The 22,502-nt window shown below is 36.8% G+C and overlaps 5 protein-coding genes and 1 long non-coding RNA gene across 15 annotated transcripts in view; 4 read left to right on the forward strand and 2 right to left on the reverse strand.

The window, feature by feature from the left end:
* Positions 1-372: 372 nt before the first annotated feature.
* Positions 373-4,631, forward strand: LOC109859585 (cytosolic non-specific dipeptidase). Of its 2 annotated transcripts, none has more exons than XM_020437960.1 (5): positions 373-551; positions 2,905-3,355; positions 3,444-3,872; positions 3,969-4,442; positions 4,539-4,631. In XM_020437960.1, exons 1-5 carry the CDS (start codon positions 517-519, stop codon positions 4,581-4,583), a joined length of 1,434 nt encoding a protein of 477 aa, XP_020293549.1. In that variant the 5' UTR covers positions 373-516; the 3' UTR covers positions 4,584-4,631. The 2 variants fall into 2 exon arrangements, with proteins under 2 accessions (XP_020293549.1, XP_020293550.1); XM_020437961.1 differs by lacking the exon at positions 373-551 and adding an exon at positions 2,737-2,823.
* Positions 558-2,452, forward strand: LOC109859587 (jerky protein homolog-like). The gene is made up of 2 exons (XM_020437963.1): positions 558-1,912; positions 2,032-2,452. Exons 1-2 carry the CDS (start codon positions 908-910, stop codon positions 2,428-2,430), a joined length of 1,404 nt encoding a protein of 467 aa, XP_020293552.1. The 5' UTR covers positions 558-907; the 3' UTR covers positions 2,431-2,452.
* A 131-nt stretch (positions 4,632-4,762) lies between the features above and the next one.
* Positions 4,763-7,096, reverse strand: LOC109859586 (alpha-L-fucosidase). Its single transcript, XM_020437962.1, has 6 exons — positions 6,444-7,096; positions 6,085-6,336; positions 5,639-6,001; positions 5,294-5,512; positions 4,957-5,180; positions 4,763-4,868 (listed from the first exon to the last, which is right to left on the reverse strand). The coding sequence occupies exons 1-6, from the start codon at positions 6,709-6,711 to the stop codon at positions 4,782-4,784; spliced, it is 1,413 nt and encodes a 470-aa protein (XP_020293551.1). The 5' UTR covers positions 6,712-7,096; the 3' UTR covers positions 4,763-4,781.
* Positions 7,097-7,310: 214 nt separating this feature from the next.
* Positions 7,311-17,137, forward strand: LOC109859566 (THO complex subunit 2). 6 transcript variants are annotated; one of them, XM_020437923.1, is made up of 28 exons: positions 7,311-7,537; positions 7,679-7,722; positions 8,338-8,429; positions 8,536-8,649; positions 8,804-8,919; positions 9,009-9,139; positions 9,291-9,670; positions 9,951-10,129; positions 10,346-10,941; positions 11,052-11,286; positions 11,377-11,494; positions 11,586-11,748; positions 11,860-12,041; positions 12,199-12,483; positions 12,569-12,681; positions 12,765-12,960; positions 13,052-13,180; positions 13,383-13,511; positions 13,619-13,876; positions 13,976-14,127; positions 14,331-14,454; positions 14,694-14,799; positions 15,049-15,089; positions 15,169-15,282; positions 15,362-15,422; positions 15,525-15,586; positions 16,038-16,102; positions 16,896-17,137. In XM_020437923.1, exons 1-28 carry the CDS (start codon positions 7,473-7,475, stop codon positions 16,936-16,938), a joined length of 4,293 nt encoding a protein of 1,430 aa, XP_020293512.1. In that variant the 5' UTR covers positions 7,311-7,472; the 3' UTR covers positions 16,939-17,137. The 6 variants fall into 6 exon arrangements, with proteins under 6 accessions (XP_020293512.1, XP_020293516.1, XP_020293513.1 ...); XM_020437927.1 differs by having other exon boundaries at positions 16,946-17,137; XM_020437924.1 differs by having other exon boundaries at positions 15,172-15,282.
* Positions 17,138-17,142: 5 nt separating this feature from the next.
* LOC109859567 (spindle assembly abnormal protein 6 homolog) overlaps positions 17,143-22,502 on the reverse strand; it is a 15,675-nt gene continuing 10,315 nt past the window's right edge. The window contains exons 2-5 of one of the 4 annotated variants that reach the window (XM_020437931.1): positions 18,709-18,828; positions 18,162-18,600; positions 17,937-18,067; positions 17,143-17,811 (exon numbers count right to left, since the gene is read on the reverse strand). In XM_020437931.1, the coding sequence (XP_020293520.1) occupies positions 17,322-17,811; positions 17,937-18,067; positions 18,162-18,600; positions 18,709-18,828 (1,180 nt within the window). In that variant the 3' untranslated portion in view covers positions 17,143-17,321. Of the gene's footprint in view, positions 17,812-17,936; positions 18,068-18,161; positions 18,829-19,050; positions 19,196-19,714; positions 19,750-22,502 lie in introns of those variants that run through there. The other 3 variants (XM_020437932.1, XM_020437930.1, XM_020437929.1) reach the window with 3 other exon arrangements.
* Positions 19,869-22,502, forward strand: part of LOC109859571 — a 6,048-nt gene continuing 3,414 nt past the window's right edge. Inside the window, exons 1-2 of the long non-coding RNA XR_002250724.1 lie at positions 19,869-19,955; positions 20,046-20,153. This is a non-coding gene — a long non-coding RNA (uncharacterized LOC109859571). The remainder of the gene's footprint in view (positions 19,956-20,045; positions 20,154-22,502) is intronic.

Here is a 22,502-nt window from a genome sequence, read left to right on the forward strand (position 1 = left end):
ATATGTTATAACAAATAAAAAAGTTATATTTAAGTTATCTCCCTTTAGCTAGCCTCCCGCTAAAACTACCGCGCATCTTCATAGATACGTTACTGGATTCTCTCGGAATTCGTCGCGCATGCGCGTACAGCCTCTCCAATATCGGAACACTGTCGCGATCCACGTCTGCATCTAACTGTAGGTAAGCCTTAAACTAGCCAACTTCGCGCATGCGCGTTATTGCTGGCTTCACCAGCGTTGCCGTGGAACTTGCCACACGTGACGTCACGCAGTAGAGAGATAGAGAGGTACGAGTCGTACCTCTCTATCTCTCTACTGCGTGACGTCACGTGTGGCAAGTTCCACGGCAACGCTGGGCTTCACTGACATCAAAGGTGCCGACAGGGAGTTGCGCTACTGTATATACTGTGGCATTGCTGTAAGAAAGGCAAAACTGTGAACGTTAGTTCCGGTATTATCTTATCTTAGTCCAATTCAACTGCAGTTTTACTTTCTAAAACTTTTTGTTGTTCAACAATGGCATTGCCACCGGCATTGGAAACGTTATTTAAGTAAGATCTTTTTGGAAATATGTAATATTTATATGTACAAATATATACAGCAGTTTCTCGCTAACGATCCCCTTCTCGGTTTCGCGAGCAGACCGATGTCGAAGGAGATATTGTTTCGAGAATTGTCGGCTGTGTTATCTCTGATTCTCCGAATCAGGATCTCGTGACTTTTTCGCTTTTACCGTTTTGTTATACTGTTTTCCGCTCTTTCTTTTGTGTTTTTTCCCTTTCCCTCGAGAACGAAAATTTAACTTCGCGGTCAGCTGAGTCTGATCTGCCTAACCGGTTGTATCGTATACCTAAATATTCGTGCGAGTATCCGTTTACGTGTACGTATACGTGTGTACATATGCGAAATGCCTAATTCAGGAAAAGATCCCACAGTGAAAGAGCGATCAGAAATTGTTAAAAAATTACAAGATGGTGCTAGTGTAAATACTTTAGCTAACAACTATGGCTTGAGCAAAAGAAGCATTCGGAATTATCGGAAAAATGCAGTACGCATTCAACAACTTGCGAAGAATGAAACATTAAAAAAAAGAAAAAGAATCCGTACGTCTAATGTTGAAGAAATTAACACTCGTTTAAGTACATGGATCTTGGAAAAACGTATGTTAGGAGACATCCTAACGGACAATCTCATACAGCAAAAAGCGTTAGAGTTGCATCAAAAATTTGGAGTTCCAGCAAAATTTACTGCAAGCCGCGGTTGGTTATGGCGATTTAAGAAAAGACACAACAGCGGTTTGATTCATATTCATGGTGAGCAAGCTGATGCCAACAAAACCGTTACAGAACAGTTCATTGAAGAACTGGCGAGAAAAATAGAACAAGAAAATATAGACGAAAATAATATATATAACATGGACGAATCGGGTTTGTTATGGAAAAACCTACCACAGAAAACATTAACTCGCACATCTGAAGAACGAGTGGATGGAAACAGAGTGAAAAAAGATCGTGTGAGTATAGGATTTTGTGCAAATTCCACGGGCACCCATAAATTGCCCTTACTATTTGTACATAAATATGCTTGTCCACGAGCGTTAAAACATGTTAAGAATAATTTACCTGTTGTGTACAAAAATCAAAAGAATGCGTGGATAGATGAAGAAATTTTTAATAATTGGTATATAAATCACTTCCAACCGACTGTCAGGCAGCGACAATTACAAGATAATAGTATGGGCAAAGTTCTCCTCTTAGTTGACAATTTTAAAGGCCACAATGTTCGTGACGGAGAAAACGACCACTTTGAATTAATGTTTTTGCCCCCTAATAAGACTTCCATTCTGCAACCAATGAATCAGGGATTAATTACGAAATGCAAAACATCTTTCCGATACAACTTACTTCAAAAGGCAAGTAATGAATATTTACTCTCACATCTAACATTTTCTTTTACATGTTCACATCTTCTCACATGAGCTTATTGCAATTCTTTCTATTGTTTTATTAATCTATTGCTTTAATTTCACAGGTAGTTGAATGTCCGAGGGGAATTCGACAGTTTTATTTTAACTACGACATTAAAGATTGTATCGATTTAATTCACGATGCTTGGAAATCAGTATCACAGACAAATATTTGCAACGCGTGGCGAAAACTTCTCAAAAGGCAGAACACAGAAATAAAAGAAGAACAAATTGAAAATTATTCTTTCGACGAAGTGAACAATTGGGTTTCTCATTGCGAAGAAGCTGAATTGATTCGTGAAAACGATAAAGAAACGGAAGAACCAACATTACGACAAAATTGCGAAATAGCAGAAGATGAATTAAAAGACTTATTTGATCAATTAAGTCTGTGGGCTGAAACGCAGCCAGAATTTATTCAGTTTTATATTAAAGTTTTAATAGATTATTATTATAAAAAATAATGTTATGTAACTTTTGCATATATTAACTCTTATTTCTTTTTTTTTTTTTTTTAACTTTTTTCTTCTTTTGTTAATTTCTCATCTTACACTAATATTAATAAACATATAATATATTCACTTTGCACTCCTCTTCTAATTCTTATCCTCCGTGTAAGCAAGCTCATTCAAATACGGTCTTGTTTGGTATCAATTTTTATTGGAAAAACCTTGGCAATGCGATTGAAATAATGTTATAAATTAAAAAATGTAAAAATTTTATTTTTTTATTGCTTTGATAACTCATTTTTAGTTACGTCATTACTGATTACGAGTTATAGATAACGCGGACGCTCGCTTCGTCGAAACACTTTTAGGAATTGGCGAGGATGACTCCCGACCTGAAAAATTCAAACCGTTAGCGAGAGACTATATTTATTTTATTTTTTAATTGAATCCTTTAGTCTTGATTAATTTTTTTTATTCTGTTTTTCGTAGGTATATAGATGAACATAAGCAAGAATATATAAAGACCTTGGAAGAAGCAGTAGCTATTAAATCTGTATCAGCATGGCCGGATCAAAGAACAGAGATAGTGAAAATGATGAAATGGGCGGACATAAGGTTGAAAAATCTTGGAGCAACTACAGAACTAGTTGATATAGGTAGCCAGACTCTCCCTGACAACAGTGAAATTCCTCTTCCTCCTGTGTTGCTTGGGATCCTTGGATCTGATCCAAAGAAGAAAACCGTACTTGTATACGGACATCTGGATGTGCAGCCTGCGCTAAAAGAAGACGGCTGGGATACCGATCCGTTCATTCTTACTGAAAAAGATGGAAAGCTCTATGGACGAGGTAGTACTGATGATAAGGGACCAGTTCTTTGTTGGCTACACACGTTACAGGCTTACAAAGCACTTGAAATTGATATTCCTGTTAACATCAAGGTACCATTTTTTAAAATAATAAATGTTTCTTGACCTTAATGTTAGTAATAATTACTTTATCATTAACTATGACTTCGTTTCACAACAGTTTGTCTTCGAAGGAATGGAAGAGAGCGGTAGTGAAGGTTTGGATGAACTTCTTTGGAAGAGGAAAGACAGCTTTCTGAAGGATGTGGACTATGTCTGCATATCCGACAATTATTGGTTGGGTACTAAAACTCCGTGTATCACTTACGGTTTACGAGGAATCTGCTACTTTACGATAGAAGTTACTTGCGCTGCCAAGGACTTGCATAGCGGTGTCTTTGGTGGCTGTGTATACGAAGCCATGCCGGACCTTATTTACTTAATGAACAGTTTGGTCGATGTCAACGGTCGTATTTTGATAGACGGCATCTATGACCGCGTGGCAAAAATAACAGAGGCTGAATTGGCCACCTACAAAGATATAGATTTTGACGTTGATGAATTCAGGAAGACGGTCGGAACTAAAAAGCTAGCGCATAAAGAAGACAAGGTATATTCATTTTTCTATTTTATTTGTTATAAATAATTGTAGAAAACAAAACATTAGCACGCACATTAATATTTTAATTTATGTCGATCTTCACAGATTCAGCTATTAATGTATCGGTGGAGGCATCCTGTTTTGTCTCTTCACGGGATAGAGGGTGCTTTCAGCGAACCTGGAGCAAAAACGGTAATTCCGCGAAAAGTCATCGGCAAGTTCTCGATCAGATTAGTGCCTGATATGACTCCGGACGAGACGGCTGAGAAAGTGATCGCGTACGTGAACAAGAAATGGCAGGAGAGAGGCAGTTCGAATATTATGAACGTGAGCATGTTCCACGGTGGCAAGCCGTGGTCCGAGAATCCCGATCATCCGCATTATATGGCTGGGCGAAAAGCCACACAGCACGTCTACAAGGTGGAACCTGATCTGTGTCGCGAGGGCGGATCAATCCCGGTTACTCTAACTTTCCAGGAAATTACTGGTAAAAACGTATTGCTCTTACCGGTCGGACAGGGCGACGACGGTGCGCACTCTCAGAATGAAAAGTTGAACGTGCACAACTATATCGAGGGAGTAAGTATAAAACACTTGGTCACATTCAGGTATTTGAACTGTATATTTCTTGTGTAAAATAATCGGTAATGTAATTCATTCTATCAATGTTTGCAGACCAAACTGCTCGGAGCTTATCTGTACGAAGTAGGACAATTGTAATGCTTCGATATCACCCGAGTTGGATCGATATCACGACGATATCAAAACGCATTTGCCGCTGTTAAGATTGTTTTCAAATATTTACATACATTTCCAAAACAATATATGATATACATATATATTAATATATATTTTGTAATCTATGTACATGCATAAAAAGCATTTTATAATATACAAAAATACCATTTTATACAATAACTATTCAATTTTAAGCACCCAAGCCGGCTGACCTTTGTGTGCCTCGACGGGTAAAAATATTTTCAATCTATCATCGGACTGTTTCCACTGAAATTAATATACATATATAAAATTCATATAATTTTATCAAAATCTTTGTGTGTAAATTAAAAGCATACTATAAAAAAAAACTTACAGCAATTAATGACGAATGGCCAAGTAGGTGTATTTCAGATTTTGTTGGAATTTTAAGCGAGCCCAGTACCAAGATGTTATCATCTGGCCATTCTAGAATTGAGGCATACAACTGTTTTTCATCTTTGCTTTGCGTGTACCAGACAGTTCCCGTTAAAGTATCATTTTGTGTTTTCCAAGGTTTACTGTCGTAAATAGCTTCTCCATTAACTGACAGCCAAGCACCTAAAGATTTATTTGTATCATTCATCAAGATTAAAAAAAAAATCAATAAATACTTATCATCATCGAATTAATCAGTAATTAAAAAATATGATAAGATACAAATATGTGATTACCCATCCCACGTAATCTTTCTTCAAATATCGGTGTGATAATGCCATCTTTTGTCGGTCCTACATTCATCAATATGTTACCGCCGCAACTTACGGTAGTTACCAATTCCTTGACTAATTCCGCTAATGTAAAATATTCTGATAAGACAGCATTTCGACGGAATCCCCAAGATTTTCCATCGATAGTCATACAATTTTCCCATTTGTGTGACAAAAGTACACCTAAAACGCGAAACTTGATCTATTTTAAAGAACTTATTCAATTTTATATGTAATAAGCATATATTCTGTAATTTTCTTCTTTTCCTTTCGTGCGATAAATATTTATGTTATTTTAAAAAACTTTACCAGGATTAAAACGATCGGTACACGTGTAGAAACCACCATGATGACATGGCATGTTACTGCCCCATCTATCATTTACGACCACCGTGTCTTTCACCGGACTCTCGTTATACAGCCATGCTAAAAACTCCTTAGATTTCCAATAAGTGTCTGTTGCTTCCCAGTCTCCATCTGACCAGACCACTTCTGGTTTGTATGTTTCTATCAGTTCATGTAACTCGGGTATTATTTTCTGAGTAACAAATATATTAGACGAAAAGTTGTTTCTTTTGTCTGTTAAATAAAGAGGATTGTACCACTCATACATGGAATGATACAGACCAAACTTTATATTTGTTTTGCTTCGAATTGCTTGTGCGAGTTCACCTGTTTGATTAAAAAAAAAAAACAAATTGTAAAATATCTATCACTTGAACACGGATTTTCTCTTGTTATATTGCGTGTATTACCAACAAGATCCTTGTGAGGTCCGACATCCATAGAATTCCAACTAAATGAATACTTTGACGGCCACAATGTATATCCTTCATGATGTTTACTTGTCAATACAATGTATTTCGCACCTGACGCTTGAAATAATTCAGCCCACTGAGATGCATTGAAGAACTCAGCGGTAAAGTCACGCCCAAATTCTTGGTAGGTAAAGTTTGGAGGGTATCTTTGTTTCATAAAATCACGATATTTCGTGCTTGTAGTTTCTTCTGCAAGAAATTTTTAAACACAATATGTAACTTCCTCTGTCTGCATAAAAATTACAAAAAAATTAGTGAAGTAAAAAATTATTCCTGAACAAACAACAATAACAAACCTTTCCAATTGTTCCAAAACCATTCGGAGCCAAAGCTAGGCACGCTGAATACGCCCCAATGAATAAAAATTCCAAATTTTGCCGCATCGTACCAGGACGGAAGCGGTCGACTGTCCAGACTGGACCAGGTCGGAATGTACTTGGGCGCTTCTTCTGAAAATGATATAAACGTGTCCGTTTCTTTTTTCGTTAACACGTAGTAGGACGGCTCAGCCGACACGTAAAATAATATCAGCGACGCGACGAGCAAGATACGTCCAAGTGTCATTTTGTCATCAAAATTAATTGTTTCACTGGAAGCAGCGAGTGTCGGATCAATCTTTTATTTCTTTCCGACAAATCGAATCTCGGAGCGAAGATACTGTATCTGTGTCCAGTATAATTGTTTGCGAATTTTGAGATTAAATTAATCAACGTCGCGCATCTTTTTTCTCCGAGAAGAGATCGAGATTATATTATCGGGGATATTGTTGTTTACATTTTTGTTATCGTGTTTTTTTTTTTTTTTCATAGATATTAAGAGTGATTAAAAGAGGAAGATGAGACGGAGTTCGATCGATCTCCTATTTCAATCGGATCTCTTCAGGATCGCATCGTCCGCATAATCGAGGACCAAAACTTCTCCGAAAACTCGATCGATCTCTCGAATCGTTAAACACAAGACTTCGCAAGAGGGCTAAGTTTTGTAATCCGTGGTAGAGAATTCCACGAAATAAAAAAAAATTAAGAAAGGTGTTCCACTGTACACTTTTCCCCTAGTATTTGCAACTGCGGCGACGGAACATTTTTCAACTCATTGTGGAACGGACCTAAGTTAGCGGAATTGCGGCTGTTCTGTAAACCAACCCTAACGCGCTAGGGAAGTAGAGTTTGTGCGGAAGCCCTTACCCGTAGTTTTGCGCTGGCTTACAAACAAGACGGAAAAGCGATCTTATACAGTTCTCTTATGGTCCTGGCCGATCTCTCAGTCTTCTCTCTGACCAAATCAAAAACGCTTCGCCAGCCCTTTTTTTTAACGGAGCGCTAGATATGGCCAGCAAAGTATGGCATACAGAATTGTGGAAGACATGGGATAAGCATGGAAGAAACGATTTGTAAGTGGTGTTGTTAAAAAAGCGCGTCGCCTGGTCGACGCAAATCGACACGGTGCATTTGCTGGTCGCGAAAACACTTATCTACTCCTGTTAAACTCGCTCTACTGAAGACTTAATTTGTCAATTCACGACTGTTTGCAGCCTCAAGCTATTCAAGCACAAATTTAAGGAAGGCAACACGTCAGGTAAATGATACGACCACGAGTATATATTTCTGTTCGCGCGCCTAAGTCCCGTTTCACGCTTGCAATCTCTGTTTTTTTCTCTCTCTCTCTCTCTCATTGAAAATGGATACGCTATTGTGTGCTTCTGTATAATACGCAACTTGTCTTCTTTATTCAACAATTCTTTTTATGTGATAATTTATACTTTTGTATATGCACATGCGTGAGTGTACGTATATATATGTACATGCGTGCGTGCGTGTGTGTGTGTGCGTGTATAACATGCATCAAGATTGAAACATACAAATTTACATGTGCATAAATTTGAAATAAAACTTAGTTATTTATTACTTTGATGTAAAATATATAAAAAAGAAAGAATTGGTACAATTTATGCATATTAGATGCCTTTGCTTGATTTTTTTCTTTCATCAGATGTAGAATAAAGATAGATTGACGCTTAAGATATCTGAGTACTCCAAGCAGACGCATTCATTTCGCATCTCTCTGTCTTACAGTTGTTGTTTCATATATTTTGTGATATCACCTCTCTTTTAACATTTATTACATATATATATATATAAAATCTTTTCTATCGCATTTCTGTATTACAACAGATTTCAATTTTGTTTATAGAATGGCGACGAGGGTTATACGAATTAATATCAAATGGGGTCCATGGGAACATAAAGAAGGACAGTGTGGTTCAGACATTAGGTGAACTCACGGTATGGCAACAAACTTCTTTCTTATTGTCCGAAGTTTTATGCAAAAAACCTCATCAAAGGTAAACAAATTTCTGTGAGAATAGTAACACAAATAATTTATTTATAGAACTTGGGTGGTGCAATACCATCAACAATAGTAGACATATTTACTTTAATTGATGTAGAAGCGCAAAATGAAGAAAGAAACAACTTTTATCACATTGTGAAAGAATCTGAAAAGGTAAACATAAGTATATGTGCGTACGTAGCTCTTATATCTTTGAGAAAACTAATTTATCAGAGAACACACAAAAGTATACTAAAAGTAAAATAGCTAGGAAACTTTAATATTGTAAATTAATAATTTGTGTTTGTCTCTCTTTCGCATTTCACAGTTTTTAACTGATAGGATATTGAAAGAACGGTTAGAGATTGAAACTTTGCAAGATGTGGGAACTTTGAAAAACAAAAATTTCCAAACAAAGTTTATAAAAGTAAAGACAAAATTATAGTAAGTATTCTTATTTTGTCGATATGTGCAGGAATTTTATTGTTTATTTTCGCAATGGATTTCTAAAACTATGATCGATTTTCTTACAGTTACAAGCAGAGAAAATTTAATTTATTTCGCGAAGAGAGCGAAGGTTATTCCAAACTTATTGTAGAATTAAATCAGGAAAGACCGGATACTGAGGTCGCTTCGACATTGGAAATTGTTAAATCTCTCATTGGTATGAAGAATTGTTTTTTTTTGTTTTTTTTGTTTTTCTTGCGATTTTTATTAAAAGTTTGGAAATTGTGCACACAATTTCACCAAAATAAATCTGCAAAAATGTCGGTTAGCAAAAACAAATTTAGGTAAAAGATGCGTTGTGTTTGCAGGTTATTTCAACCTTGACCCTAATAGAGTACTCGATATTTTATTAGAGACCTTTGAAAATCGACCTCAAGACGATGCTCTATTTATTCCCTTAATACGTTCATACATGAGCGATCAACAGGTACTCTGCGAGGTGTTGGGATTCAAGTACTGCTCCACCATCAACGCCACTCCGTTTTCACTTCAAAAAGTTACCGCACTCATGCTGCAGCATGGTGTGATTAAATTGGACGATATATTACCTTGGCTTGTACCAGATGATAAAACAATCATATCAGATCACGAACAAGCAATGAAGCTAGCCAAGGAATATGTGCGAAAATTAAGTGTGATCTCAACGAAGGACAAGGAAGACGTTGCCGAAGAAAAGGACAATGCACAAGTAGCAAATAAATACTTTATTAATTTAATTTTAATACAAATTGACAAAAAAGTGAAAATTTGTTAGTTTGCGATAAAAAATGAACTTATTTCTGATAAGAGACATGGTTTACAACTTTTTAACTACTCTCTGACTATCTAAAGTTCGTTGCCTGTGATGATTACATAATTATTTTACATATAATAAAATACATTATTAACATATTAATTATTGTTTGTATATACATATATCAGGTAATAGTTTTGTGCGTTGTGTGCATAATTTCTCTTTCGTTTTAAAGGACAAATATTCGAGCAATCAAAAATTTGGATTATGCGAAGCTCTTTTGGAAATCGGAGCTTGGGAGGTGGCGCAAAATTTATTTAATCGTTTGCCAGACTACTGTCTTACGGATCAGCGTCCCATAGCTTTAGCATTGTGTAAAATGATTCAATCTCTTATTGAGCCAGCGTACAGGAAGTAAGTCCATATTAATATAATATATTTTTAATATCTTTTATATAGCATTTTATCTTAAGGTAAGTTGCGCAAGATTTATACATTTAGGTGTATAGAAACGTGTGAAAATTGTATGTCATAGATGTGTAATATTTGTACAAAAAAAAAAAAACGTTGTTCTACTTTTATTTTACTCAAATTTATCTTACATCGCAAATATCTTGAATTCTCTTCCAGATATTGCATCGTTTCGCCAAAATTGCCGGGTCGTAAAGTGCCTCCTTTGAAAAGCTTTCTCGCGCCACCATCGATATACGAATTGAACGACATTCATGATCGTTTGTTGCCAATGTTGATAGTGCTCGGACCAAACTTGCATCATGATCCTATTCTAATGTACAAAGTGATGAGGCTGTGCTACGCTGCCATCAAGCATTGCCCGGTCGATGCCAGCAAGCAACTAATCAACAAGGAGGATTCCAACCTGTACTACGATGTGTTGACGATTCTCGATGTTGCATTGTTGCCCTCGCTCTCCTTTATGGATTGCAATTGCTGCGTCGCCGAGGAACTGTGGAACATTCTCAAGTACTATCCCTATCAGAACCGTTACTGTTTGTACGCGCGATGGAAAAACGACACGCCATTACAGCACGCCGCTCTGTTGCGAAAACGTGCGGATGCTCAGAAGAAGATCAAGTCGATTATGAAACGCGTAAGCAAGGAGACGATCAAACCGGTTGGCCGATCGATAGGCAAACTAACTCATTCCTCGCCCGGTGTTTTGTTCGATTATGTTCTAATACAGATCCAGTTGTACGACAACCTAATAGGTACATATCGAGCGCGTGCGCGTTCTTCCTTGTAAAAAAAAAAAAAAAAAAACTTGTAACAATCCTGCAACATACGTCTAAATGTGTACGTCATATTGAACATATTACAGGACCTGTAGTGGATTCCTTGAAGTACTTGACAAATATTTCGTATGACGTGTTAGGATATTGTCTTGTAGAAGCGTTGGCGGGTGCTGACAGGGATAGATTTAAACACGATGGCACCAGCATATCTTTGTGGTTGCAGTCTTTGGCTTCGTTTTGTGGAGCAATATTTAAAAAGTATAACATCGAATTAACAGGGTTGTTGCAGTATGTAGCAAATCAACTCAAAGCTCAAAAGAGGTAAATCTCTTCTTTCGCTGAAGCTAACGAAATATTGTGACACCAACTGCTCTGCCATTTATATTGGTTTTATACTTTTTGTCTTTTCAGCCTAGATCTATTGATATTGAAAGAGATAGTACAAAAAATGGCTGGTATCGAAGCAGCCGAGGAAATGACGTGCGATCAATTGGACGCAATGGCGGGAGGCGATCTGTTAAAAAATGAGGTAAATTTTAAAACCGGATGCGTGATTTCATATGTTTTTCATTCATGAGTAGTTTTAATTAATATATGAAAAAAAAAAACTGTTTCTCAAGGCCGGTTACTTCAGTCAAGTACGCAACACGAAAAAGTCTTCTCAACGTTTGAAGGAAGCTCTCGCTGAACATGATCTCGCGGTTGCTCTGTGTTTATTAATGGCACAACAGAAACATTGCGTCGTTTACAGAGAAACAGATAAATCTCATCTAAAACTCGTTGGTACGTATGTTAATTACATTGTGAAATAAAAAGATAAAAGTGTGTTATATTTCTTTCCCGTACAAGTGTCACTTTTTGTTTCACAATTTGATTTTTTAATATAATCAATAGGCAAGTTGTACGATCAGTGTCAGGATACGCTTGTGCAATTTGGAACATTCTTGGGCTCGACTATGACGGTGGATGAGTACGTGGAGCGATTGCCATCGATTCATTCTATGCTTCAGGACAATCACATACACGCGGACGTCGCATTTTTCCTAGCAAGGCCAATGTTTGCACACGCTATAAATGTAAGCAAATTATTTTCTTGAACAACATTACTAGCTTTAATGTCAACAAGTTTTATTACAATAAATAATAGTCTTAAGTAAATAGTTTAAAATATGATCTAACAGATCATATTTTACATGTGGAGTATCTTAAGTTAATCTTCATTTTCTGTTAAAGATAAAATACGATGCCCTTCGTAAAGCTGATCCAAATTACAAAAAGATGTCTACAGCCATGAAGCAATTAAAGTACGCGGAAGCTGCGCAAACTGTTATGGCACCTGTCGCTCAATCCGTTAGACCTTTACATCCTCTGAAAGTATGGGAAGATATTTCGCCGCAATTTTTAGTCACATTTTGGTCTCTGTCGATGTACGATTTGTACGTGCCGGTTGAAAGCTATCAAAGAGAAATTAGCAAAATAAAACAGCTCGCCGCGCAAAGTGCTGATTCCAAAGACATGGTACGCAATATCAACACAAGTAGAATTCTTTCGCTTTTCTTTTTTTAACTGATTTTGACATTGTTCTCTCTCTTTTTTTTTCTAGACTGTAAGTAAAGGCAAAAAGGAACAAGAAAGGTACACCACTCTCATTGAGAAGTTGCAAGACGAGAAGAAAAAGCAAGAGGAACACGTCGAGAAGGTCTTTGCGTACTTGAGGTAAAGTAGTTACTCTGTGATTTCTTGTAAAATTACAAATCCTATTTAGTTCTGACAATTGTTTAATTTTTACTTAATTAAAGGCAAGAGAAAGATACATGGTTTTTATCGCGAAGCGCCAAATCTGCGAAGAACGAGACGATAACGCAATTTTTGCAGTTGTGCCTATTCCCGCGATGTACATTCACAACTGTAGACGCGATGTATTGCGCGAAATTTGTACATACCATTCACTCACTAAAGACTGCAAATTTTTCAACTCTGCTTTGCTACGATCGTGTAAGGATTTATTATTCTTTCATTGTTGTGACTATGGTGGTTGTCGTTTCGACGAATCGTTTTGTCACTTGTATGATTTGTTCTTTTTTAGCTTTTCTGTGATATTACATATTCAGTCACCTCGTGTACAGAGAACGAAGCAAATCGATATGGCAGGTTTTTGTGCGCCATGCTGGAAACTGTGATGAGATGGCATTCCGAAAAAGCCATATTCGATAAGGTAACAGCTGCTTGTTAACATATGTTTTCGGATCGGAGCAAAAAATGAATACAATATGAAATATTTAATCTGATAATTTATGTGCTAATATAGAAAATTTCTTTCTTATATATGTATGCATGATAGTGTGTATCTAGTCGTGAAGTTGAATATCTAATTTGGCAGTTGGTGATGATAAATACTTTGTTTAATATATATATAGGAATGCAGCAATTATCCAGGATTTGTGACCAAGTTTCGTGTTAGCAATCAATTTTCCGAGGCAAACGATATGGTTGGATTTGAAAATTACAGACACGTGTGTCACAAGTGGCATTACAAGATCACGAAGGTGGGACATTCGCGCACTTTTCGAGATATACAGAATTCTGAGTAATAAAAACCCGGCAACGTAAAAAACGTCATAGTTGATTTATTTATCTTTTCTTTATTCAACAGGCCATTGTAGTGTGTCTAGATTCTAAAGATTACGTTCAAATAAGAAATTCTTTGATAATATTGATCAAGATATTGCCACATTTTCCTGTTCTGGCGAAACTTTCTCAAATTCTCGAACGGAAAGTGGAAAAAGTGAGAGAAGAGGAGCGCGGTCAGCGTCAGGATTTGCATGTTTTAGCTACGTCGTATAGCGGACAACTAAAAGCCAAAACGCCCAGTATGATACGAGAATCAGATTTTCATCACGTTGGCGACAAGGTTAGATTTACCTTCGTTTTACATATTTTTATTGTATAACAGCTTTTTGTTGTAACAAAAATATTCAGAGTTATTAATTTATATTCGCTGACGCTCCAGGCTGGAAAGGTGCAAGATACTACGAATAGCGATACGAATGAAAAAGTTAGCAATGGAGTGGCGGCGAAAGAAGTTAACAACGGGGACACGCGGCCAGAAAAAGAGAACAAGGAACAGCGAGAAAAACGAAGTTCATCCAATCAAACTCATCAGTAAGTAAATTTGTTTTACTTGTAAAATGCAGATCTCTTTTACGTTGCGTATTAAACTTCTATATGTTTTTAAGTTTTTTTTTTAAATCATTTCTCTACGATATTTTATAAAACTTGCAAATGAAACAATTTGTAAACTTTTCTATTGTTTTTCGTCATCATTTGCGATATATTAATTAGCACTGTTAATTTTTTTGTTTCAGAGAAAACTCCGAGAAATTAAGAAAGAAAGACGATAATAAGGATGTTATAGACGCGAAAGAGAAATATATGAAGAAAGACGAGGTGAAAGATGATGACGATAAAAAGGATCGCAAGTACTATAAGGTAGGTTTTCATTAACGCAAGAAAAAAGTTTTTTGGCTTTCAATGTGTCGTTCAAGTATTTCGAATTACAATATCAAAATTTGTTATTCGCGCTTCGTATTTTTGCAAATAAAATATTTTAATATAATTTCTGATTTGTTTTGGTAACAACTGCACAATTTTCTTTCGTAATTTAATACAAATAATCTAATTAAATTCTGCACACGTACAAATGAGTGTTGTTTACATGTGTGTTTTAGGAAGAGCACTATTATAGCAGTAGCGGAGACAATTTAGATCGAGATCTTTCCAGTGTTTCAAATAGTAGCGCTGGTTCAGGACCAACGCAAGAAGGTCCCGAAAGAGGTTAGTGTTATAAATATCATAACAATCAAATTTGTTGGCATATGAACGAATTTTTAGAGCCTTTGAGTCAAGAAGTCATGTCTGTAACGTTTACTGCATATTACATTGTTTATATTAATATTGTATAAGAAAAAAAATAATATGATTAATAATTAATTGTGTAAGAGTTTTTTGTAAGAATATTTTATATGTTCGTTCTTTTGTGTAGTATAATTTTATATTGTAGTACAATCATATTTATATATTCAGTTTCAGATGCAAAAAGGAGAAAAGTAGAAAACACTCCGAAAGTATGTAGTCTGCAATAAGTTCAAATCTAGTTGCATTGTGTTTTCTGTTTTCTTTTTCTTTAAAAAATTTTTTATTCAGCAGGAAGGAAGACGCGCGGAAGCTGTTCTTGATAAAAAAGAACGTTCCAGCAAAGGGAAAACACGCGACGAGCAAAAGGAGTTGCGTAGGGAAAAGAAACAGGGACGAAAACGGGTAATTATAATTTCTATAATTATTTGTTTAATTAGTGTTTCCTTAGTGAGGTATTAATAATTCTTATTAATTACTGCAGGATCGTGCAGACGAATCAATAGCAGCCACTGAACAAAAACGGAGAAAAGATGATGAGAGAGGTTTGTTATTATTATTTTTGCTTCTTGTGTTGAGAAATAGAAATGTGAATTATTATTGGCATTTGCACTGAATGTAACGCAACATATGTATATGTTTCTCAGCTAAAAGCACTCATCAGAACGGCGACATTCCTGAACATAGAGAAAAGCATCATTACAGTAAGGTCAGTATATTCTTTGATGAATTTTTTTGTACGTAACACACACACACATATATAATAATCCAAAATAACAGAAATAGCACAAAAATTTATACATAGATCTCTCACATAATTCGAATAGATAAAACATAAATAGCTATAAACGCGTTTGCAACTTTTTTTATATCCGGAAAAGTTATACGATTTTTGATCCTACATGCATAATTAGGTGAAATGTTTCTTTAGACTTGTTCCATAAAAGAAAACAGTTGGATTGTTTTTTTCAAATAACTTTCTATTACTTGACTTCATAGTTGATAAAGACGTCTACTTCGAGTACATTAAAAGGACGAAAAAGTGGGTGGCAATAGCAACCACACAAGAAAGTATTAAGTGACCACCTTACTCCCAGTATCCCAAATGTCGCAGGAAATCGTGTAGCATTCGGAAGATTCAATCAAGAATGTGTTTTCAGGAAAAATCTCCATATACGAAGGATCGTCCTCACGAACGCGAGGGACGGGAAAGCCGTGATAAACAATATCCTTTTATATACGTATATATTCTGATAAAGATATTTCTTGTTTGTTTTTTTCATGATTTTAACACGTTGAGTGCCATGTCTGAATCTTATTTTTTTCGCCTTAAACGCATAAAATTTCATCACTTTTCTTTTGCTCGAATAAAGAAATAAAATTATTTTCTATCAATTAAAAATAAACGTATATCACGTATATCCGCCAAAACATTATAAAACAATTTGTTGACGAGTAAATAGTTTAGAAAAAATAAAATACCGCGTGACACACCGGTGTATCGCGTGGCACTCAATGTGTTAAATACTGCAGGTAATTAAGTATCAAATAGCTTACTGCACTGTATAATTTTTTTGCTTTTTCTCTCTCTCTTTTTTTCTTTCTTTCTTTCTCTTTGTTTCTTCTTGTCTTTCATATCATTGAGCTCGGTGTAATTTTTTTTTTTTTTTTTTTTTAAATCTTTTTTTATATAATTTTTGTGTAGCAGATCTTGTTTTTAACGTGTTTATTAATACGATATATGAAGCAAATGAAAAATACGTAAAATTACGCTTTTTATTTTGATAGATTTATATAACAACACATTGTCACAATTTAACAATTTTTAATAATTACATAACTAACTCTGTGAGTAGTTATTCGAGTTAACGAATTTGTACTTGTATATATATTTTTGGTAGATGTTTGTTTTTTCATATAAAATTTTTTTCTCCGACGTTAATTGTTCGTACAACTTATATACAATTTTCTTTCCTTTCTTTTTGTTCTTTATATCCTTAACTTTTCATTAATCGTACATCTAATGCGCGAAGAAAATTGTTCGATATGATCCTTAACTGATGTGCACCAGAAGGAGTTCAGATCCGAAACGAAGATGATGTACAACGGAAAGGAGTTTGACTTAATATTTTCTATGCTCTATGTTTGATGTTTGATGTAATGATCGTAGAATTCAAAATAAAGCGACAAAAAATAGTGCACAATTTGTATATTATGTTTTAACGTCCGGTTTTATATATAAAATAAATGATCAAAAATATTCACTACTTTTTTCATGTTTTAATTCAGTCTTCTGTGTTTTTTTTCTTAAGGGACGGAATAATCTTGATCGAGCGATGTGCGTGCGAAGTGTGTGCATTTGCAAGACCAGTTTTGTGCGGTGCGCGTATACTAATAACGATATAGAGACTAATTTTACAAATAATTTAAGATTAATTTAAATGCTATGAAGTGGTGCTGACGAAACTGCAGAAACACTGATCGGCTTTGGAGCTCTCCTCCTCGAGACGCTTCAGCCGCATCTTAGCGTCCTGCAGAATATCCTCGGTAGAACTGCTCTCACTAACGATCGCATTCGTACTAACAACCTGAGCTATCGGCACTTCGACGTGAACCGATCGCAACAAATTCGCTTCCTCTAACTGACGCGATAACTGCACGCTGTGCTGCGTGATTTGTTCTATTTTCGATCGTTGCTCCTGCACAAGATTCGTCAGCTCCAATTTTTCTCGCTGAAGAGTCCGATATTCGTTCATTATCGCGCGACTCTCCTCCTCCGCGTCAGTCTGCACGTGAATATTTCTAACGTTGTTGGTCTGCGCGCACTGATTCGGGTGACCTTGTGATATTTCCTTTTGCATTTTGACAAGCTCTCGTTGCAGCTTCTTTAGGTCGATCTCAAACTTTCGGCAAGTGTCTCGTTCTCTCTTTAATCTGAAACATATTCGTATGAAAAAAAAAACAGGAATTCAGAAAGATAGATACGGATATTATACTTAGAACCGATTCAATTTCCAAGATAAAAATCTTTCTAAGTTTGTTTTTATACTGCTATTCACCTGTTAGCCTCTTGAGTTAAAAAATTTTGTTTCATAGACAGCTCCATTTCCTTTCGCAGGATATATTGCGCATTGCTGTCTTTCTTGTCGTTTAGCTGTTTTTCTTTCAGTGTAAGCAATTGCATCAAACTCTACGTGCAAACAGAGAAACAGTTTTCTATGCATAAAATAGCAATTATATAGAATATTTATATAAAAGTTTATATATAATCAGGAAATATTGACCTGAGCTTCTTCCATTTTTGCGTTCAACGAGCTGAGTTGACATTGTATAACGGACACTTGTTGCCTCAATTCGTCTTCCTTCGCTCTCAATTCGCTGTCGTACAGTTGCTTCTGTTCCACAATCTTCTTTCTCATAGCATGTATCTTTTTCGCATTCGCAATGTTTCCTTCCAATACGAGATCAGCTTGTGTTTCCTTGTTGTGCGAGGAATTTTGACCTGAAGATTTGGCGCTATCAATTAGCGAAGCTATAGAACTTAGAATGGACAGCAATAACGGCGCTTCGTTGTTCATGTAGCTTGATATGATATGTTGACTCTCGTATCTTTTCGGATCGATGCCCAGTGTTTCCAGTGTGTGCGTAATGTAATCGCTCGGCAACTTATTGTGCCTGCTACTATCATCTCTGTCATTATCATTAGATGAACGCTGTGGCATGCTGTTGCAAAAGTTCATTAAAAGCGGAACCTCGCTAGCAAATATCGACAAGGTGAAAGAGTAATTGTGACTAAACAGGTACTCAGCTATTAACATGTCGTAAACGTACTGTCTCGCCGATCTTGGCTCTTTAATTCTACACAATCCCAGATCTTTGCGCTTTAGAGCGTTCACCAAGTTCTGACGCAGATGCGTTCTGACGTTGGATATGATTCCACACTTTTCAAACCTGAAAGAGATACACAGAGATGTGACAGATATCTTAAATAAAAAAAAATCAGATCGCATATAACACATGAAGCAAATACGTTTCGAACTTATTATTGCACTCATAATCGATTTGGAAGTAAAATTAAAAAGTCCTTTTGGCAGTAAAATAAAAAAAAAAAAATCTTAATATAAAAATATTTTACATGTTGTAAATCACACACAAATGTTTTTTTATATTTACCATGTATACATAGTAGAGTAATAATCGTTATCCATGTCGAGGCAAAAACTAAAAACGCGATTATGTGAATTGTGACAGTTAGTAAACTGATACACAAATAAAGCGTTAGGACGCTTCAAAATTGTTGACTGTTATTGTTGACAGATTATGACCCGCCACTGTGCGTAATCGGTAAAGTGGGAATAATTTCTTGCTACCTTATCTTCCGTAGGAAACGAGGAGGTTTAGAGAACTTCAATTTCTTTACGCTCACTGCTAGATGGCGTGTACTGTTCGTTGCGTTTCGGCGACCGATTTGCAATCGAAAACGGACACCAAAGTCCCGCGATTACCGAACAATTTATTTTGTTAAAATAAATTGGATAGCAGTACGTAGAAGTGATCACATTACGCGAGCGCAAATCGGCTCAAGGTAAATAATGAGAAATGTTTATAAAATATTGCACAATATTGTCGACGGAGCGATATCTACTTCCACTATAGTTTTTCTATATACGTGTATGTGTATGTAAATTATGTTGTGTAAAATAACATAGCTAGTATATAGAATTAACATTTTTCAAAAGATTGTGTAAAATGTGATTAGCTCAAAATCAATATCGATCAATTATAATATAACGATGTGTAGAGTTTTATCATGTAAATATATATTTGCAGTTCTTACAAAAGTCGATGCGAAGTGTCGATGTGTTGTGTGCGACCTGAGTTGAACGAAAGCGACAAACGACGGAGGGAACGAGGAGGAAGGAAGGGAACAGGGGTGGAGAAAGGCCCTCGATATAGAGAACAGGCAAAATAGATTCATTAGCACGACATCACTGCAGCTGCGGCCAAGGCGAAACCTCTGGTCCCTGTATTCTCAGTTCCTGGCGAGTAATTATTGCCCGAAACCAATGTTGCCCAAAGTCAGTTTCTCTCTCTTTCTCTTTCTCTCTCTCTTACGCACACACAACACATTCATTCTCCCATTTATTCTCTCTCTCTTCTTCTAAAAGGGTGATGAAGATCCGCCATTGAAAAGCTGCCAGAAAATACAACGGCAACAAAGAACGTCGATTTTTCTTGGTCTTTATAGTGAGCAACGAACCGATTAAAACTATTCGGTATGTATTTTAATTATTAAAATTTAAACCAATTTGATATGAACATTTTTTTAATCTGTTTTTTTTTTTTTTTACGTTATCACGTGATTGTTAAACAATACTGAGTTGCGAAAAAATTATTTATATAAGAAATGTATATACTTTTTTTTTATGTTAAATGTCTTCTTGTTGTACGTGCGCGCGCACGTACGTGTATGTCTATTCAATTTGCTAACAAAAGACAATTACTGAATTTACAAAAAGAAATCTCGCTTTGCAATAAACTACGGCAGATAATTAGTTCAATTCTTTCGGCAGAACTGTAATTACCCTAGATGAGGAGTGAATGTAGATTTATTTGTGTACGAATCGACAACGAGGCCGCGAACGAGCAAACTGGGATCTGTAGACGGAGGATGGTGAGGGGAGGGTGGTGCGAGGAAGAGCCCACGACGCTTTGGTCGCGACGGTCAAGCTATAAGCGTGTGCCGCAGCCGCAGCCGTAGCCATAGCGAGTGCGGGAACGATTCGCGCGCGGTGCGGCTAGCTGATTAATTAGAACCTCTACCTCTGCACACCCACCCCCGTACCACGTCAAGAGAACTCGATGTAATTACGGGCATCGAGCGCGCGGCGGCGTAGCACGCTCTACGCGGAGAGGGGCGGAAGGAGGACAAGAGGATGAGGTAGGAGGAGAGAGATGCAAAATGACTACGCGGGTTGGCCGCCGCCGCGGGGTGGCACCGAAAAGCACAGTGGTTCACGTAGCGCAGTTACCGCTGTGGACGAACGGACGAGTGGATGGATGGATGGATGGATGGATGAACGGATGGTTGGATAGATAGATAGATAGATAGATAGATAGGTAGATAGGTAGATAAATAGATAGGTAGATAGATGGAATGGTTGAAATGGGGATGGTTAGGATAGTTAGAATAGGTAGGTCGGGAAAATCCTCCCTCCCTCCCTCCCCCCGTCAACGCGCATCCGGAGAAGGCGGTAGAGTTCGACAAACTGGATTCATTACGCCGAGGGTGGAGATGTAGCGGGGAAAGGCGGAAGGGACACACGGAAATGTGTGTAAAGCTGTAGCAAGAGGGATACACAAGAGAAGTAGTAGTGCGCGTCACAGCGTACCGCCAGTGGCCGCGGATGTAAAACGGGTTGGTGAACTCTTCCGTTCACCCCGCGATGTCCATCTTCAAGCCGTTAGATTGGATTCCAGTTGGTAACTTCGAGATAAAATTTTTCTCCGCTTTTTCAAAAAAAAAAAAAACTTCAGACAGAAGATACAATACTCTGATTTGCCTTCTGAATTAGTTTTTGCGCTTGCGAAAATTTACGACGCGTTCGCGTCCGATAGTGCGATGTTGCGAGGAACGTTAATTCTCGGAAGTTGCACAAGTAGCTTGTCGTTTCTCATTTCTTTGAATATAAAATATACGTAGAAAACGAAATGTTATCACGTTGATTTTTAGAAGCGAATTTAATCGCAATTAAAATTTTATTCGCAAAACGCGAAGGAGTAAGCGCTAAACTTCCTTTGCGAGAAATTTCTTAGCCGCAACCATCCCGAATCTTACCAGGGAGATTTCCGGTTAATTTGTTTCGCATTGAGCTGGCCGGCATTCATAGTCCGTTGCTCGCCTATTTAACATGTCGATCTCCCTCCCATCATCTTCTCACAAATCGATCTTCTCCTCCCCATTTCCCTTACCCCCTTCTCCCCCCTTTTCCCTTTACTTTTCAAACTCTCTCAATCCTTTTACTATTTCACCTCTTATATATTCGCATCCCTTTTCGACCTTTAGCGTTTATCATTGTTCGTGTCACACACGCGTTTTTTTTTTTTCCCCGAAATTTCTGCGAGAAAAATTGCTCAATTCAAGTCTCGTCGAGACTCTTTATCTTCCGCCGTTTCTTTCTTGTTGTCTATCTATTTCTTTTTATCTTCTATTATTCCACCGTTGTCTATTTTATCTCCCACCTGTTCTGTTGTTACTTTAAACAAAGTTTTTTGCCACGCTTGCAACTTAGAAAGAAAGTGGTTTTAGTGAAACCATATATCAGTGCAATTAATTTTTTGTCACTATTCTACTTATTTGCGCAAAACATATACGTAAATTGCAACTCTCTGTTATACCATTCAAAATTCTATCATTTTCACACTCGCACAGGACCTCGTTTTTTTTTTCCTTGTTTGCAGCAAGCTGCGTTGTGTCGATGATGGTCGTCAGCAGAGATCCGCTTTAAGTGATTACTGCATTTCCATACGCGGGCAGAACGCCGAAGAACGGAAACAATGTATCCCGGAACAAGCGGCTTGGATATCTCGCATTGTGTTCTGGATATCGCGGCGATTCGCTAAAC

The sequence above is a fragment of the Pseudomyrmex gracilis genome, unplaced genomic scaffold (genome assembly GCF_002006095.1).
Source record: "Pseudomyrmex gracilis isolate BER0280 unplaced genomic scaffold, ASM200609v1 scaffold_270, whole genome shotgun sequence".
NCBI classification, from domain to species: domain Eukaryota; kingdom Metazoa; phylum Arthropoda; class Insecta; order Hymenoptera; family Formicidae; genus Pseudomyrmex; species Pseudomyrmex gracilis.